This window comes from Nelumbo nucifera, chromosome 5 (assembly GCF_055504915.1).
Source record: "Nelumbo nucifera cultivar China Antique chromosome 5, China Antique-T2T, whole genome shotgun sequence".
Taxonomy (NCBI): domain Eukaryota; kingdom Viridiplantae; phylum Streptophyta; class Magnoliopsida; order Proteales; family Nelumbonaceae; genus Nelumbo; species Nelumbo nucifera.
The window spans coordinates 39378704-39398878 of NC_142653.1; the positions used below are offsets into that span (position 1 = coordinate 39378704).

The 20175-nt window shown below is 35.6% G+C and overlaps 1 protein-coding gene across 2 annotated transcripts; it reads right to left on the reverse strand.

Moving 5' to 3' along the window:
* Positions 1-5524: 5524 nt before the first annotated feature.
* LOC104606657 (chloroplast processing peptidase-like) lies at positions 5525-16587 on the reverse strand. 2 transcript variants are annotated; one of them, XR_016076428.1, is made up of 6 exons: positions 15723-16578; positions 13026-13094; positions 12867-12935; positions 6104-6510; positions 5933-6006; positions 5525-5836 (listed from the first exon to the last, which is right to left on the reverse strand). XR_016076428.1 is itself a non-coding variant. In XM_010271969.3 (6 exons), the coding sequence occupies exons 1-6, from the start codon at positions 15948-15950 to the stop codon at positions 5767-5769; spliced, it is 600 nt and encodes a 199-aa protein (XP_010270271.1). In that variant the 5' UTR covers positions 15951-16587; the 3' UTR covers positions 5525-5766. The 2 variants fall into 2 exon arrangements, 1 of the variants encoding a protein (XP_010270271.1); XM_010271969.3 differs by having other exon boundaries at positions 6421-6510; positions 15723-16587.
* Between the last annotated feature and the right edge of the window lie 3588 nt (positions 16588-20175).

Genomic DNA, 20175 nt, shown 5'->3' on the forward strand with positions numbered 1-20175 from the left:
TTTGGCAGAGGTCTTAATGCCAGTCTGCCAGCCTAAGGCAACACTTCTCTTTTGTCCAAGTTTGGGAGTTGGGACCAGCAGTGTAAGACAAGCTCACACTGGCAGAGTTGATAACTATACCCTCAAATATTTTATCTATTTAATTAAATATTACAGCCACACAAAGACAAAGCAATAAGTAATTCAGTTCAGACACTTCAACTGTTTTCAAATGGTCCCTAGGTCCTCTCAGCTTAAATATCAAGCTGCATTGGCATTATTTGGTCCTTGACACTTGCCCAAGTTGCATCACTAATATTCTTCATATTCAACTTGAAGATTTATTGCTTAGGTATGACCTTTCATGGAGGAATTTCTTTATGCCCTTTTCTTTGATAAAAGCCAACAGAAAGAAAACAGAAGATGTTAATAAACTAATCAGAATAGCTACCCATTCCATCACTTCCACAAGTTAAAACTGTGGAAAGTCATACTGCTGGTGCTGACCAATCACTGTTTTCTAAATAATTGATGAACAAACTTGTTTGACCATAAGATCGGCCGAGAAGCACGAATTTCCACATATTTCTTCTGATAATGTTGCCAAGCAATCCCAAATTTCCAATGTTCACACTTCTACCAACCCTGTTTTCTGATCATGTAAGTATACCAAGTTACAGAACAATGATGCAGAGATGGTCCCAATTCTTGTTATGTAATAATTTTTCCTCTAAAAGATTGTTCAATTATTCAACAAAGTCCTTTTCATAATAAGTTCAAGCAATTCTAAGAAGCTTTTGCTGGTTTTCTGATGTGAGAAGACTAGGACATTTATGGTTGCTTACATGGTTACATATTCACACTAGTTGTCACCTATGTCCTGCTTACCATTTCATAACTCCTGGTGTAGCTACAACCACTTTGGATCTGCTGGTTTCCTATTAATTAGCAGGATCCATTGCTGGATCTCAAGTAGAAACTCACTTTCGAGCGTATAAGTACAGACCGCATATTGTACTTATACTTGCATGCTCAAAGGTGAATTCCTATTGGAGGTCCAGCAATGAATCCTACTAATATGTAACCAGCAGATCCCAATGACACAGCTATACAACTCCAGAATTTGCTTCTGCAACAGGGGTTGTCTCATGGAATTGTTTAGTAGTGCTTTCAACTCAACAAAAGCTTTAATTATCCCAACCATTTGGGTTTAGGATCATCAAACATAAATGGGGTAGAGAGCTAGAGAACCTCAGAATTTAAACTCTGTTCTGTAATTAGGGAACCCATTTCACTTGTATAAGCTTTGAAAAAAAAAAAAAAAAACCCATAAAGACAGAAGACTACAATGTAGAAAACCAAATAATTGACTAAAATACAACCCTAAAAATAAAACGGAAAGGAGGACATATTATCATCTGGTACATGGTTTAAGGAAAGAAAATATTGCTCAATTTAAACATCCATCTTATGATCAACATTTAGCTACTAAATAATCCTAGTTATCACATAGTGTTTCAAACAAGGTTCAAAATATGGCAATGTACAACACACTAATTAGATGACACTTAAAGGGCATTTTTGTCTTTTTAAAATGTCACTTAATGGCTTATTAACAGCTAGTTAACGGAAGGTAATTGATTGTCATGTTTTAAAAGTTCGAGTACTGAATTGTTGTATTTTAAAGATCGGAAACCAAAACGACACTAGACCCAAAGTACAAGGTACTAATCAAGAATTTTTCCAATTTTATTTTTAGATACCCATCTTTCACGTGGGTAAATAACTTTCCCATGGAGAAAAATTCCTAACACTTGGATGGAATAAAAATGCTCCTTTTAATAATTAGTTTTTATAATTGAAACCGTTATTTATAGGTAAATGCATTATTGATTGGGAAACATTTAGTAGGTAATTAGCAGGATGGGGCTTAGTGCAAAATTCAATTGCTCTCCTCTCGTATGTAAAGGTCCTTACGCATGCATAATGGGACACGCGGACTGCCTAGTCTAGTAAATGTAGGAAAAAGTGTAATAGATCCCGCCGGCTGATAATTAGCATGCTTCAGATATATTGTTCCAACAATGAAAACTCTGCAATAAAGCCAAGCATGTCGCAGACAATGGCTGTAACCGTTTGCATCTCCATTGGTGGAAACATCTAAGAGTCAGCAGTCCTCTTGTTCACAGAAAAGATATCAAATGGGAAGTCAGCAGCCCTCATTTGCATGGATCAACTCAACTGCACTTGATGGCCCTAGGAGCCCCGAAGCCCACTAGCTTCTGGCTTTCTGGGGTGGGTCCCACACAAACAACCTATATTATAAGTTATGTTCGGTGAAAAATCTGGACAGCCCAAATTGACTTCAGTCATTCAGCTTTTCTAACTAGTTTATCTGCGATCTAACTTAGCTAAATCTTCATCTCAGCCCCCCCAAAGGGGCCCTCAGTTGAACTCTTTAACCAGTAACAACACCTCACGACAGCCATGAAGCGTATGCCCCACAACAACTCTCACCTTCCACCTTGCTCTGATAGGTGCATTTGGCGTGTACAAACATTTCTATTTGTTTGAAAAGAATACAGATACAAATATATACAGTATAAATACATATAAAATAATCCAAAATACAAAGTCTTGCATTCAACATATTTATATTTGTACTCCTAAGGTTCAGTTTAGAAAGAATATAAATACAAAATTTTGCACTCTAAATATTTGTATCTATACTCCTTCCAAGTACAAATACAAACATGTTGAGTGTAAAACCTTGTATTTGGTATTATTTTGTATGTATTTATACTGTACATATTTACATTTGTAATCTTTTCAAACCAAGTCTTACAGTAAAATTGCAAATTTTTTTTCTTCAACCTACAAATTTTCTATTATATGTGTCCTTCTCCATCTGTAACATCTATTTGATGAATTAAAAACGTGCAGTGAGAGTTTGTATTAGCATATGATCCACCAATTAAGATCACCAAATGGTGTTACCTCCCCACTCCAAACATTATAAAAGTGAAATTAATCAAACATCTAGAAAACTGGAAACTGTTCCAAATTCAATGAACACTGAAATACTGAGGGCCAGGGGCTGCGCCTTGCAGTAGTTTTGACAGCTAGTAAAGCACTAAAGCTCAGGGAAGATGGCCCAGGAAGAGCTTAAAAGCAGATATGCCGGTTTACTGGGGGACAGGGGCTGCGCCTTTAATGTAGACACAGCAATAACAACTGTTTTTCTGTACATATCTCACCATTTTACACCATCTCACGTACACATTTTCTTGATGTGTGGACAACTACGCATGCTTGATTGCTTGGGTTTGTGCTAAAATTTTCTCAGAAACAGCAAATCAGGATTCAGTCATTCAGGAGAACTTACATAAAGATGACGATGAAAGCAACCTTTTTTCCCAAAAAGGATTGAAACTTTATGAAGTGCTTTCTGAAAAAACCCCACTTTAAAGTTTAAACTGTGGTTAAAAATGGGAAGCAACTTCTTTGATTACGTGAAGATAATTAACACTCCAGATTCAGGGGTAGAGGAAGAACAAAGAGAATAATTAGTAGCAGTTAAGAAAGCCATTCAACAGAATCTCATGAGTGGTACGATGTCGACGAAATAGACAAAAACTCAAGTTTTATGCTAAAGGCAAACAGAAACTATTAGGCTATGTTTGGTTTAAAAGAAAATGTAGGAAAAAGAAGGGAAAGATAAGAAAACCTTTACAACCCTTGTATTGGTTTTCCTGTCTTACACTTTATTTTCCTACTTTTTCCTTCAAACCAAAAACAGGCTTAAGGAACCGTCTGAGAGGGCTGAGTTGAAGATTAGGCTAAGCTGGTTCAACTGAAACTCTCCGGATTAGCACCAAACGCATTTTCAAGTAAAACTTAGGGATTAAATGAGAAAATCAAGAGGTGGCCCATGATAGGAGCCAAGCAAAGCTTAGCATCTTCGGGCTGTCCAAGATGGGATCATATGGACAACCTATCTGGTAAAATAATCCAAAGAGATCAAAGCGGCTGTCCACTAGTGCCTAGCCAAGATTATATGTCCCAGATGGGCTCATACGCCTTTCAGGGTAGAGCCCACGTGAAAAACTCTGAAACAGCTTTTAATGAAAAACCTGCAAAGCTCAAAAACACTAACGGCCCAATAAGAGGGGAGAGGTGGTCAATGGTATTACAGTGTTCAAAATTCAAAATATCGATACACCAGTACAGGCGTATTGGGCGTTACAATACTTATTTTTTTTTAATTTTTTTTTTTAAATTGGTTCAGCGGAGCCAATCTAAGACCCCTCCATCCCCTGAACCGGTCAGACCCCCTGATACACCCACCGTAGAGGCATATCAGAAGGGTCCTAGAACGATATGTATCGGCCGATATAAGCCAATATATATCAATAATTCAAACCTTGACAGTGTTCATTTTAAACTAAGTTCTGAGCCCCAAGCTAAAAAGAGTTTTATTTAATTTTCACACCAAAAGAAATGAATTTATAAAACATGATGAGACAAATTTACCCCCTTTAACATTAGCTTTTTATGGGTAAAAAAGTTATTATATTACATACCTAGTGTTACGCAGGCAATATTTACCTAGATAAAGTGCATTTATCCGGATAAGTGAGATATTTGTAAACACCAGAAGCCATGTTTAGTAAAACTCCGAAAAGCCCATCATTGTGACCTAAACACAAGAAATGCAACTGAAATAGGGAGGTAACTACTGTACAAATAACTTCTCCATAACACAATTGCTCAATCATCACGGCTGAATCAACGCACCTCGCCTGCAGAAGCCCTCCCAAACAGGCTCTGAGCCTTAGAAATCAGAGCTTCTTAGAACTGGCTCAATCATGGATCAATCAATGCTGAAACCCTCCCCACGGTGCCCAACAATAGGACTTAAACAGTATTAAGTTCTACAAAAGTACCAAAGAGCCATAGGTAATAGAAATTAGTTTCTAATGATTTTCTTTCGTTATATTTATATATTCGATATCAAAATCGTTTTCAATTTTTTTTATCGTTAATAGTATTCAATTTATTTTATTAATGATACGATATTATGATCATTTTTTGTTCAATTTTATTAATAATATTAAATATCCAAATTTAGACTCGAAGTAAGATCTAAATCCAATTGGATAAAATTCAATAAACGAAGTCTGGATTTAGTCTATGTAGAATTGAATATCCAATGCATTTGTAGCCCTAGTTCAGCCTTAGCTTGCAGTCTTTTTACCATGATTCTAATGTCTCTTTGGGCAACCTGCCCTAAAGGGTTCAGTGTCCTAACGAAATGTGAATCTCAAGAAAGAATAGATAACAGTGGCTATATTCTTTCTTAAAGGAGTTCATTAACATAAACCAAGGCTGACAACTATGCTAATCATCTAAAGAAAATGGTTATAATGATAAGATGGGGATGTTTATTGTATTCAGAATGTTAAAATTTGTTCAAATGTCATCTACTCCCAGGTTTCAATGGGTCTTATATGGGGATTAAAAAAAGAAGAAAAATATATCTGTATGTTTCAAATTCATGCTTACCATCCAAATAGAAACTGAAGGAAAAAGAGATACACTTCTTTGTCCATACCTTCATATAACATGCTCACAGTTATACCCTACACTAGTAATTTAAACAACACATAAGAAGCACACCAGCATAGATAAGTGCATGTACACTAGCAAATATGGGAAAGGTCCGATACAAATTCCACAAGCCAAGGAGTGTCGATATTTTCCTTGCTCATTTCTCATCCCCTGAGATCATGAGTTTGTGGGTCTAGAACAGCGGAAGATGAATCTTCCATAAATGTTGGCAATAGGAAGAGGTCCCCTATAAAATCATCGATGTGAAGCAAAAATAAGAAAAAGGACTAAAAAACGCAATGAATAACAAATTTGGTGATTCTAATGGCCAAAGATTACTCACCAAGAACGGGAATCATAACTGTTATGCCGGTTGTCGCCTAACACATAAACATGTCCTCGTGGTACACTAACACACTGCAAATCGAAGAAATGGAGAAAATTGATATATTATAAGGGGAATACCTAAATCCTCCCCCAAAGAGAAACAAAGGTGAATTATGAAAGAGCAGACCAAGCAGATGGTGCACCGACTGAGGCTCATGATGAATCCAAGTGTGGGTGATCATATAATCATGAAGCTCTCAGATGCCAACAACATGGAGTCCACCGGGCTAATTCTTCTCTTCTTTGGCTCCCTTTCCCCTTCTTTATTCATAAGATAATATTGTGCACATTGGGTCATGGAGATATAATGGACTGGTTGTAAGCTTTTGCCCTGGCGGTTCCCACCCCATAATGTTGTTCAAGGACACGCTCTGCCGGTATGCAATTCATGGAAAGATAATTATAAAATCAAATCATGAAGGGCTGATAGATGAGGGAGCCCACAGTTTCATTCTGTTTGCAGTGGGTGGGCATCTCTGTTATGAAATCTTCTCTTTGAGCAATTCCATTAACATAAAGCATACCATGCTGAAACTGCAAAGGAAGTTAAGACAGATTTTAGAAACAGGAGCTAGAATAATACCGACTCCTCCGAGTCTAAAATCTTGGACATGAAGAATGTACAAGGAAATGCATATATGACCCTGGTATCCACTATTTTCAACATATTTTGGCTTACCGTACAGACAAGTTTCAAAGACAAAAAAAAAAAAAAAAATGCACGCAAATAAATAAATAAAAGATGACCCAATAACATCAATGCCAGCTTTAAGTAATGTTTCTTATATTATTAGTAAAACAAGGAGGCTGATCTGTGGTTCCACTCTTTAAGTCATCTAAAGTTCTCTCATATATCCTTGTTTCATCTATCATAGAAAGGATGGTCCTCATGAATGGTTATGATCCTTCCCTCTTCCATTATTCAACTTACTATTTTCCCTTCCCTGAGTAATGCAATTTACCTTGCATAATGATCTGGTTTCCTACAATGTTTCATCATGTTTATTCTCTTGTTCACATTAGTATTAGTGACCGATTATCAAGGACACCAAGCTTCCATATTTGGGTTCGAGTACGAGACTGGAGGGGGGTGGTTTTGATTTGTCAAAACTCTTCCAGCAGCATAGATTTTCCCTCCATACTTGTGTGCGTGTGTACCATCTTACTAAGTAACATAAATGGCAGTGGCTGTCTGGTCTCTGGTGTATGTGCTGTTTTTGTTCTTGTATGGGTGAAGCGTCCTACATTGTAAAGTTAATGATAGGGCTGCATAAGGCTCAGTTCCAATTGCAAAGTTAGATAGGGATATATCCAGATCAGATCTGACAAGAATCCATGAGATACAAATTCAATTCAATATCTGACAGATATGTAAAATATCAATACAAATTCAATTCATTTATAATATCTGTATATCTGATTCAATTGAAATTTGGAAAATCTATACAGAAAGTGAAAACAAACGTAGATCAACGAAGTTAAATATAAAGCAAGAAACTACATATTGCAAATTTGCAAGTAGACTACAAAGGTATATGTTAGACTTCTGTTTCTGTAAGTACATAAAATACTTTTACTTTGGTATTGTTGCATTGAAAACTGTTTGGGTAAAAAATTTTAAGTACTTTCCAAAATAGAAGTACCATTTTCTGTTTGGCAAAAGCACGTTCATTCATGCTTCCAATGATAGTTTCCAATGGTTTCACTGTCTAAGACCGACGATGGTGGTCCAACTCTAGCAGCGACGAGCAGAGGTAGGGTTGAGAGTTTTATCTAAGGGTGGACACACATGACCACCCATTCGCACAAAAAAGAAATCACCCTTTCGCCCAAAGTATAAAAGCAAAACTATAAAAGCATATAATACAAATGCTATATCGTGTTTTTCATACTTTTGTACTTTCAAAAGTACAAAAGTACTTTATAAAAGTCTCCCAACAAGGCCTAAGTCCTTCAGGGCCCTGCTGTTGGAAGCTCAGGGTTCAAGCTTCCTGTTTAAGAAGATTTGGGGCTCCAACATCCCTCCTAGGCTTTCTTCTTTCATGTGGAAGGCTTGCCTAAAGAAAATAAGCACTTGTCAAACTTTTACAGAAGAATAAAGCTAGGTTGTGCATTTCTCCTCATGTTTACACCTTTTGCCTTAGTGATGGTGAGTCAGCCAAGCACCTCCTCCTACATAGCCCCTTTACTAGGAAGATTTGGCTCCATTTCCTCAAGCTAGCTGGCTACAGCTGGGTAATTCTGAGCACCATGTGGAGTTTCTCTGGCAATGGAAAGGCTGAGGCTTAGGAACAAAAAGGAAACTTCATTGGAGTACAGTGGCACAGAAAACAATGTGGGACGTGTGGGAAGAAAGAAACAATCGGATCTTTGAAAATAAAGCCAGAACCTTTGAAGAACCGATCTCCTCCATTACCTATTTATGTAACTTTTGGATGGTTAAGTCAGTAGAGTCCAAAGGAATCTCCTTGATTGATCTTCAACGAAATGTGGTAGAGATCCTCTACTCATCTCCTTGTTGTGCTATTACCCATAACTTCCCTTCAAGAGAGGAGGGGGAGATGAGGCTAAATTGTGATGGTAGTGCCCAAGGGAAGTGCGGCAGGGATTGGTGGCATATTCAGGGGAGAGAGATGGGAATATTTGTCTGGCCTTCAGTTAACTAATAGGGAATGCTGACTCTACAAAGGCTGAGATTTCATCTGTACTCACTGGGCTTCGAATTGCTAAAGTGTTAGGTTTGTCCCTCCCTAACCATTGAAGGTGATTCTGCTAATACTATAAACTGGCTTAGGGCAAAAGGATAGTAGTCCTTGGAGGACGGATCATTTTCTGGAAGAGGATAGAGACATTACAGACTCAATGACTGAAGCTGAACTGGATCCCTAGGGAGATACACGCTATAGCAGATGACTTAGCCATATCTGGTTCTCATAGGGAAGTTTTGTCTAGTGACAGATTTCTGCCAGTGTAACTTTTGTTTCCACCTTGCCCGGATCTTGGTGTACATCTTCTCCTGCACCTCTTCTTTTTCTTTTAATACATTCTCAGTTACTTTCGCTCAAAAAAAAAAACACTTAATTTTAAATAATTTAAAGTTCGAATTTGGAAAACGGTCTATGGGTGCAGGTATACCAGAATATGATCAGTTAAGAATCTGGACAAGGTTCAAAATATCAATACATATTGGACCATACCGATGACCTCTCAGTGCACCCCTATAGTGGATGCTTCGGGGTCTGACCTGGTTCCGGGGGTAGACGGGCCTTAGACCAACACCTCTGAACCAGTTTGAAAAAAAAAAAAAACTAAAAAGAAAAAATAAAAGTGAAGCGCAATACAAGCAGTATGCCCTACCGGTGTATCTGCCTGTATCAATATCTTGAACCTTGAATCTGGATTATTCATTTATCCAGTTATCCAATTCAATTTGAAATTCAGTAAGCATGCATAAAATTAGTATAACTCTAGGAAAATAAATATGAAACATGAGGGTTCCTCTTTTGAAGTTAAACACATATACTCTTCCATCCTTAAAAATAATATAAATCAAGATACTATGTATTATAAATAGAAAAAGAGTTATCTAAATCCCAACCCCCACCTAATCCTAAACAACATTTTAAATGATATACTAAAAAAGGTCTAATAATCGATACCCACATAAATAACAATATACATATACATATACATATTATATAATTATATATAATTGAATCATATCCTAGCGGATTAGGTAATTGTCAAACAACATCTAAATTCAATCTGATTAATAAACAGATAACATTTTCAAACCCAATCTGATCCAATTATAGTCAACCAGATATCCCAATCTGACTTAAATGAATCAAATTTAAATTTGATATTGGATTAAATCCAGTCTTTTACACCCATAGTTAATGTTTTAAACTCATCTCTTGGAGTTTGTATACCTGGTGCTTTCATATGTTGCTTCTAAGATTATTAGCCTAAATCCCAGTTACTTATCACTGTTTACACCTGCTATGCTGGCTGATTATTCTTTGTCCCTAGGTGTATATTTTGTGTTGGTATTTGGTAAGATATTATTTCTGTTGCTAAGGGTTCTAGTGTAAGTTCAAGCCCTGTGATTGGAATAAATTGACCTATTTTTCACAACTCTGCTCTATGGCTGACAAACCTGAATGAAAGCAATAATGGAATGCACAAGCAAAAATTCCTCTTTAGGGACTACTAATGGTGCGGGGGTGCAAATCAGAAATAAAAGTCTCAATTATTTTTTGTTTTAACGGTTTGGTCCTTACTAGTTTAGTCCAAAGTCAAAAAGGAAAGAAAAAGAAAGTGAGAAGAGAAGAAGAGAAAAATGAAACAATGATCCAAAACTAGAGAGAATAATCTCTCACCCTATTATGCCCCTATTAAGTGCAAGACAAGTATCTTAAAGTCAGACAAATAGGACAAAGCACCATTTAATAAATAAAGACAAAAAGACTAAAGACACCTGGTCTGCCGAATCTAACACTTTTTATGGGCTCAAGTGGTCATAAAAAGTCTACATGAGCAACTAAAGTACTACAATTTCATTACTTATAAGGCTGCCCTAAAACCAAGGTTTAAAAAGGATAAAGGTGGAGGCAAGGCAGTTGGGTGCCTCAGAGGTGAGGCGTATGCCTCAAGGCAGTTTGAACCATAAAACCCCAAAGTATAAATATAATTTTTAATTTTTAACTTTTCTGTATATAAACAAAATGTATGTACATATGCATGTATATAGCCACACAATTTATTTTATTTTATAGCAAACATAATTTTTTTTCATTACTCATATATAGTTTTTAATATTAACCTTATGTTTTTTAAAATTTTATTTTATATTATAACTTACAAATTCTCACAAATTATTTTGTTTAAAACTAATCATATATTTCATGGTAATAATTTATCTAAATAGAATTATCCATTCATTTATATATATATATATATGTGTGTGTGTGTGTGTGTGTGAATTATTTCTAATTTCCTTATATATTTCTCAAATATATTTTATTTCATAGTTTATTTATATATTTTATTTTTATTAAATTATGTTCTTTTTAATGTGATACTTCTTAAAATCTTATTTTAAATTTACAAGTCGGAGCCCTTTTCACTAAATAATAATAATTTACTTAATTTATATACATATATATTAGATTTTTTCAATTTAACCTAATTTATAAAGAAGAATTAAAGCTAGTAAAATTTGTTTGTACAAAGATATTTTTGCCCATTGTAATTAGATTTGGGGAAAAGAAACCCTATTCTAACATGTACATTTAGCAAGGGTAAAAAACAACATACTTTTGGTTTAAAAGAAGTATTCTAGGAAATTGTTTAGTATAAATTGGTTTATTTTATTTACAAACAATTAAATAATCATTTTTGTTAAATTTTAAGAATTATTATAACTAATTTTTAATATTTTTTCTTTTTTTCAGTTTTAATGCTTTTGTATGACACTTACGCCTCACCAATTTAAGGCAAAAGGCACTAAGCCATAAGCCCCTCAAAAATAGACGCAGTAGGCTCTTAAGGGCAAGGCGCTTCAAGCCAGGCATTTTGGTTTCGCCTTGCCTTTAGGCAAGCACCTCAGTGCCTTTTGAAATTATGCCTACAGCTGCTCCAGCTCCATCTGCATCATAATCTTAATCATCATTATTTGAGATTCCTATTCTTCCCTTGGAAATAAGCATCGCATCCTATAATCAGCATCCCAATGCACAATTTGTTTCCCTACATAACTTGTCACATTTATATCATAGATTTACCTTATTCTCTCTTCTGTTTCTTTTTTGAAACCCCATGACCAATAATTGGAAGCAGCTGGGATAGAATAATAAAATGGATGATGATTGAGGAGAGAAGTTTAAGATGGACTTTAAAAAAAGAACTAGAGAAGATATTACTTAGGGAAGAGATCTGTTGGAGGTGGAAGTCGAGACATAAGTGGATTAAGGAGGGTGATGGTAATACTAAATTCTTTCATGCAATAGCCAATGTAATAATAAGGAAATATTCTGTGGATAAATTGGAAATAAATCATGAAATGTCAAGGAACTAGGAGGAAATTGCAAAATGTTTTGTGGATTGTTTTAAGAGTGTATATAAGGTGAGTGATGGTGGAGTAATGGTGGAGGGGTTAGATTGGCCAAGGTTGGATCCAGAAGTGGTAAGGGTGTTGGAAAAGAATTTTGAGTTGGAAGAAATTAGGAAGGCGTTTAGCTAATGGGATGGCTTTTTTTTTTGCAAAACAGGGGGTGCTCAAGTCTGAATTATTCTGGGGCTCAGTTGTAATCTTGTTTCTGGCTGGGGCTGCATCTCGTGCCTCTGCTGGATGTACTCTGTAATCATGTGATATTTCCTTCTGTTGTAATAAAATTTCCATCATTTATCAAAACAAAATACCAAAATGGAAGATGAGATGGCTAAATATTAAAAACTGAAATAAATGAACTGGAAACCCTCCTCTCAGAAAACAGACCATTGGTCATCTATGATACCCAGATACATGGACATGCCCAGTGTGCCTGGTAACAGACAGGATATGTACCCAGCACAACACAGATACCACACGGACACTGCAAGAGTATACTTTGTACAATTAACACTTCCAAATATGTAAAACGGTTATTTTGGCATATCATGCCAAAAAATACCCGTATATGTTAGAAATTCTATTAAATTTGGCAAAATATAAGAATTGAGACATGTTGCAATTAATATTTCTTCAGAGGGAAAAATCTATCAATAACATATTTATTTAGCATAAAAAGTTGGAAGGCCATACATTGCTACAAGCATTTCCAAGGCATTTCAATTTTCAAGGATGTAGAAGCAAGGTAATACAAAAGCTTCATTTCTTGGGTTTATACCTGCACCAGATCCCCTGCTTTTGCTACAATTCTTTTAATAAAAACATCTTCCTTTTTGTATCCCATATCCTACAAAGAGACCCACAAAAGTAAAATGACAACTCTTAACAAATTCATTGTATCCATAGGAATGTGCTTGATTTTATATCATGAGCAAACCTGCAAATTCTTGGGTACTGTAAAAAGGACAAGATCATTGACAGCAGGATTCTTGAAGTAATATGATACCTGCCAGAGATTCCAAAAGCAAATTACATGGATGACAAAAAATAATAACTGCAATAACAACAATGACAACAGTAATAACAATACTATACTAAAGAATGGACCTGACCAGGATACTCATTATTCATGTTTAAAGACTAAAAATTGTTTAAGCTGGCTCTACTCATGCTTGATGCATGACATGTTTAAAGTTACATCCTAGCTTAGCTCATGAGGATTCAGTATCGTTTGCTAATAAAAACTTAAAAAAAGTGAACATAGTTTATATTTATGCGAACGTAGTTTAAAAAAAGTGAACATACTTGACTTATTATTCCTGCACCAAATGCATCCAGTTCCAGACTTAAGAAGTGTTAGTTCTACAATAGATGTTCTAACATTCATTGCTCTCTCCACGAAATATGAGAAAATCTGGAAAACATACTTGTTCAGGAGGAATGCAAAGTTAAACTCATGTAGCAAATCTGCTGCAGCACTTCAACTTATAAGAGAAAATTTGTGGCAATGCCAAGATTTTCCAAGTTAATAAAGATTAAGAGTTCAGTTTGATGACTAACAATTCCCAATTTAACAATGGATACATCACTGAAGACAGCAGAATGGCAGAACAGGGTTCGTGTAGCCAATCTCACATAGTTGGGATAAGGCTTAGTTGAGTAGATAATAACAACCAAAAGTTGCTAAGTTGAAGATAATAAGAACAGACCACCCCCCCCCCCCCAAAAAAAAGGGACAGTACACTAAAACAAAAGATGAAGAAGTCACACTTTCAGCATTGTCATGCAATATTTGGAAATGATGAAAATAACAGCACAGATTTTGTTAACATAAAATGGGTTCTTTTGCATTAATGTTGCAAAAAAAGAAATGCAGAGACCAACTATAGAGGGAAAGGCTACAAATAAAGCATAATATAGATGTTTGTATTTAGGACAAGCTTATGAAATGAAGTAGTTTAAGTGCTGTTTTGGAGGTGGTTACAGCTAGAGTCTTTCAATGGTTGAAGATACTGAAACTGTTTGAGGACATTCCAGCAGGGCTGCTGCTGAATAATTGGAAGGCAGTGGCAGAATCTTCTCCACGGAAAGATGCTTGTAGTCCAATGTGGTCTCCACCAGCTGAAGGGTTTATAAAGCTCAATTTTGATGGAAGCAGTGAAGGTAACCCTGGGTCTTTGGGTATTGGAGGCGTTTTCAGAAATGAAGAAGGGCAAGTGCTTGCTTTGTTTTCTGAATCAATTGGAGTAGGTGACTCTCTTAGGGCTGAAGTATTGGCTGCTTTGGAAGGTCTAAAAAGAGCAAAAGAATTAAATATTAACAGTCTAATTATTGAAGGTGACTCCAAAGGTAGTTTATTAGTTGGCTAGAAAAACAAGAGAGTGGACTATGGAATTATGCAAATGAAAAAAAAGAAGTTCAAATGTCTATCTAGGGATATAGTAGTATGATTTCAATGGGTCAAACGGAGTGCAAATTCCTTTGCAGATGCATTAGCCAAACTAGGGGTGGGAAGGGTCCATCCATTCATTGCTGTACTTTATTTCATCAATAAAAATTCTGTTACTGATCAAAAAAAAAAAAACAAATGCAAATGCATTGGCTTTTTCCAGGACATCAGAATCCATGGCCAGATTGAGAAGTAAATTTTAGAATGTTTCTTTTCTTCCCCGGTAAATGGTGTACTTACCGTATGTACATGGAAGTTAATGTGGGTCAGAGATGTGGTTGAAGGATATACTAGTATTTTAAGGAGTGCTGAAAATCAATTGATTATATAAGTGCATTTACAAGCTAGAAGAGCTTGGATTTCTTAAATGTAATTCAGACCCATGTAAAATGTAAACGATCATTACCAAGGGGATGCCCTTGGTTGTTGGTGCCGCATAAAGTGAAGCACTTCAGTCCAAGTTCAGTATTGATGAGTCCTTTACGACATGGAATAATCATTTTGTGTCTGGTCAAGAGTCAAGGAACATACCCCCATGTCCACCACCATATCCTTAGAACTTAAGTGGTGCATAACTAACAAGAATAAAATGAAATAGAAACTTGGACTGCAGTATCCCGAGGGGGGGGGAGACTAGATATAACTAATGAAGACTGAAAATCCTCCAATTGCCAAAGTACTCTGGCACTTAAAACTTATTTCTCAGTGAAGCTTTTTTTATCAATAAGTTCTCAGTAGAGCTCCAAAATTTCAAAACAGTTGAACAATGAAGACAAGGATTGTTTGAACCCTGATCAGTGATAAAAAGATTAAGAAAAAAAGCTTATTTAGACTACATAGGTCGTAAATCATAAATAAGATAATAATGAATAACAAATGCACCTATAAGAACGAACTTATTTACGAGGGGTGAAGGGGCCAATGGTACATGCAGTTAACTTAAAGTATATTATCACAGAAATCCTGGATTCTTCAACTAGACACTTGAGATCAAGTGTTCAAACTTATTAATGAACGAATAAATTTTTTTTCTGAATCGCATAACTAAAGAAGTTTACCTTTACACTTCCATTATAAAGGCAATCAGCAATTCTGAATTATGAACAGAAAGATAGAAATTTTGCGAATAAAAACAAAACCTTGAAACAAGCATAACGAAAGAGAACCAAAGGACAAACAACTTGCCTTCTCCGCGATTATTCGATCCCCAACGCGAAGAGTAGGATACATAGACGACGACGGTATGAATCGAATCTCAGCGAACATGGACCAGATCAGCACCAACACCAAAACACTCATAAATCCATCGAGATTGGGCCATCTCAGAAACGCCCAACTCTGACACGGCATCCATCTTAACGAAGGGAAGGTCAGAAGAAACCGAGAGAACACCGACGGTTTCAAGAAGCTCATTTCGCAAGTGGAGTTGAGAAAAAAGCAGAGAGAAAAAATGAGGAATGGAACTAGAATGATGACTACAGCAACAGTAAAGAATCTACCAGCCTACCAGATGGGTCTCAATCCACAAAGGGTATGAATCGAACGTTTAGAGCTCGTATGCGACGAAACCACTGGTCTAAGAACAGGTGAGTGACGTGAAAAGAGTAAAAAACAGTAATCTTGAGATCAGTTATTAAGCTCCGTAGCTTCAGTTCGAGAATCAGAAGCTCAACTATCTGATTCTCGGAGATCAAAGAAGGAATCGAAGTTTTCTGCCGAGTCGTGAATGCCAAGATGAATGAAGACTGCTTAGGGAAAGTGCAGAGGAGGAAAGCGAGGAGAAGGACGTTGATGAGACGATCAGGCATAATAATGTTCAAACGAATCGGAACGAATTCAGCTGAGGATCCCCTCTCTCATCAGACTGAGGATGGTTCGACGGCCATGGCTGTAGGCCTGTAGCTCCTAGTCAGTGCTTCTTCGCGAGCGAAAACGAGGGAAATCGAGAGGAGGCGTTGGGCGTTTTCAATCAGATTCAGAGTTGTTCTAGGGATTCGTGCACGGCTTCCTTGGCTGTTAAGTTTCTTTTGTCATTGACGTCATTTTTGACTGCCCTTAAATGCGTAAGACGGCGACGCTAAAGAAGAGAAGGATCCAGAATGGCTTGTTTCTTTGTCCAACTGATGTCGAGTGCCATAGGCTTGGAATCCACTGTCATTACACGTGGCAAATGAGGTGGCATGATCGAGATGCTTGGAAATTGGAACCCCTACTGTCTGATTACACGTGGCAAATACAATATATCCACTATCCCCACAAAATTATACTTTTCTAACATAAACCACTGTCCGATGACTTGGTTTTTTCCGAGGTCAAGTCCCGAACTCCCAATGCTTGGAATAAGAGCCGTAAATGGGTCAGGTCTGATTGTGGACAGGGTTGGTGCCAAACTGATTATTAATCGGTTTTATAAATTATATACCTAGAACAGAATCAATGATTATTCCGATTACCTCTAAAACTTTATTTTTTATAATCTAAAAATCTTAATAAATATGAGAATAAAATGTTAAATTATTTATATCTTTAAAGGTGAGTACTTTTAATAAAATCAATAGACATTTATATATTACTAGTAAGTTTACATGGGACAATTTTGATGATGATGTTGATAGTAAATAGTTGATTTTTAATTTTTTTTATATTTTTTTTATAAAAATTATTCTTATTTCTTATATTTATTTTTATTCAATATGATAAAATATATTATATTAGAGGGGGGATCAAATATTTTAATTGTTTTGTATTTTTTATATTTTTCTATATTTTTATCTTTCTTAATTTTTATTATTATTTAAGTATAAGATCAAGGTTTACACATTTGATCCAAAAGGCCGTCAAATAGGAAAATAACTCCATTTTTTGTGTTGGTTTTAAGTTTGTATTTTATTTTTATCATCAATAAAAATAGTTATTTATTGTTATACTTATTTTTTAATATAATTAATTGATATAAAATAATGAGAATTAACACCCTAAATACTAGATTTAACAAGAGGGAATTAAATGAGGAGAAATATAGTACTTTAAATTACATTTTGTTCTAAGGTTTTCAACCCATCCTTGACCCGTATGGTCAAATCGTTTGAACCATCACCCGCTTGATTTTTCGATTCGGGTTCTAGCAAAACCTAGCTTTCCACCAAAAATCGTTGATAGAGTCAACAAATTATTGACCACCCAGTTGATCCAATCACTAGGTCATGAGTTGCATACTAACTCTTTATGCAAACTTCAGGAGGCCATAACTTTGGCCTCAAATCGCAATTTTTAATATTTTTATACATAAAAGAAATTGAATTAAAAACATAGATTAAATATAAAATAATACATATATCATATCTAAAACATAATTATACATTATTTATTAATAGAATATGTATTCGTACATATATATAAATATATAATATATATACACTTAAAATACATAAGCACCGACATGGTATGGTCTAAACCATTTGACCTGGACGGTAGAACTAGCAACCTGCAATCCGGAGGCAAAAATGGTTCGACCTCTGAGTCGATTTTTAAAACATTATTTTGTTCCCTCACAATTAAAGAGGGACCAAATTCAAAAACAAGGGTATTCTAGTCAAGATTATGATTCAATGAATGTTAATGCGAATTACTACCTTAAATACAAGACTTAGGGGCCATTTGGCAAGTCTTTTTGGGAAGATCTTTTGGTAATTCTGACAGCCAAAAGACACATTGAGATTTTGAATGAAGATCTTAGCAGCTCGAAGCTAATTTGGCCACCGTGCGTCTTTTTATGTCTTTTCGCACGAGAATAAAATGAGAAATATGTGAAAAGCTCCATTTAGAACTTTACAAAATCAGCCCAACATGGGCTTCTCGCGTCTTTTTGATGCACCAACTTTTGGTGGCTAAAACTATTACAAACCAAACAGAAAAAGACCACAGCACGGTCTGCTCGGCTTGTAAATACGGCCTTAATAAGAAGGATTTGAATGAAGAAAAAATTGATTGTTAAAATTACATTTTTATTCTTACAATTAAAGAGTAACTAAGACAAAAGTTTGAATATTTTAATCAAACAAATATTCAACACTCTCATTCACACTTTTAATAGAAATATAGATTAGTTAAATGATGGGTTTCATCTTATCGGGTCCCAAACCAATTAGCACACATAATTCAGAATCAGAACCGGTATAATTGGTCCAGTAAATCGGTTCCATGGTAAACGTGACCCATTGACAATTCTATTTGAAATACATTATCTGTTTACACGTGGAAAATTAGGTGGAAAGTTCAATATATCCTCTGCTCCATAAGTGAATATATGAATGATAAAATATCTGTTCAAAAAATGGCTGGCAAAAAGAAAATTATAAGGATTCCCTTTTTCTACAACTAGAACCCTTTTTTTTTCGAAATATCGGAATTTTCAGCCATTTTATATGCAACCAAACACCAAAAGATGGCGAAATAAAATAAAATTCATTATTTTTCCTTTAATTTTGAAGAGGCTACAAGAGGAAAGGCAGACAAAAAAATGACTTAGGTATGAGTGGAAGTAATAAGAAACAATAAATGATTTAAAGTGTCCATAATTAACAATTGATATGGCATGAACGGTGGGGACACAGGCTTACATAATGATTTTTCCTTCATTCTACATGCAATCAAATAGAGGAGCATTAACACAATAGATTTGGAAAAATTCTCTACATAATCCACAAGGGAAAGCTTCATCAGTTATGGGCCCAGCCTTTCCATGGGTTTGAAACCATAACTGTTCAAAGGGAGGGACATCTGGCATATCATATTCATATGGGTGTATTCAAATACGTATGAATACATTGATACATAAATATTTTAAAAGCTTTTGAATTTTGAAATTTTTTTCTTCTCTCTCTAATGCCTATAAAATAAAAAAAAAAACTGAAGCATTAATCATATTGATACACACCAATATTTTGATCCTTAATGCCAAGTGATCAACTCATGGTGTTTAAAACCGGACCGGACCAGATGGTCGAACCGAAAAAACTGGGAACAGATTAGGTGACCAGTTCTGTTTTTCCCCAAAATCGATTTTTTGCAAAAAAAAAATCATTGATTTAGTCAATAAACCGCTGAATCAGGTGGTTGAAACATTTGAACCATTCAAACTGTTTAATAGTATTGACCATTTTTATTTTTTTGTCAGAATGGACCGACCATTCAGTTTGAATGGCTGGACTGTTTGACCCAAGAACCGAACCCCTGACCGGTTCGGCCTCTAGGTCGGTTTTAAAAACCTTGGACCAACTGAACTATTGAGCCACTGACACCTTGTGCTTCCATATAACATGAGATACATTCATACATTCAATTCGAGAACATACCAAGAAGCATCCCTTCCTATGAGGGTGGACCTTCAACTCTATTTTCACTCTTTTGTCGGCATAAGATTTTTTCCATTGCACCAACAATTATCCCTAAAAATTTCATTGGAAATTTGATGCTGGTGCAATTTACGTAGAGTCAACCCATCCCAGTTTAAAATGGAATTTGTGATGGGCATGAATTCCAAGCCCATAAACACCATGTTGGGTAAATTATAGATGGATATCTTGTACTTTTGGGTAATGAGTAATGACGTTTAAGGGACTAAACTTTTAAATGTGAT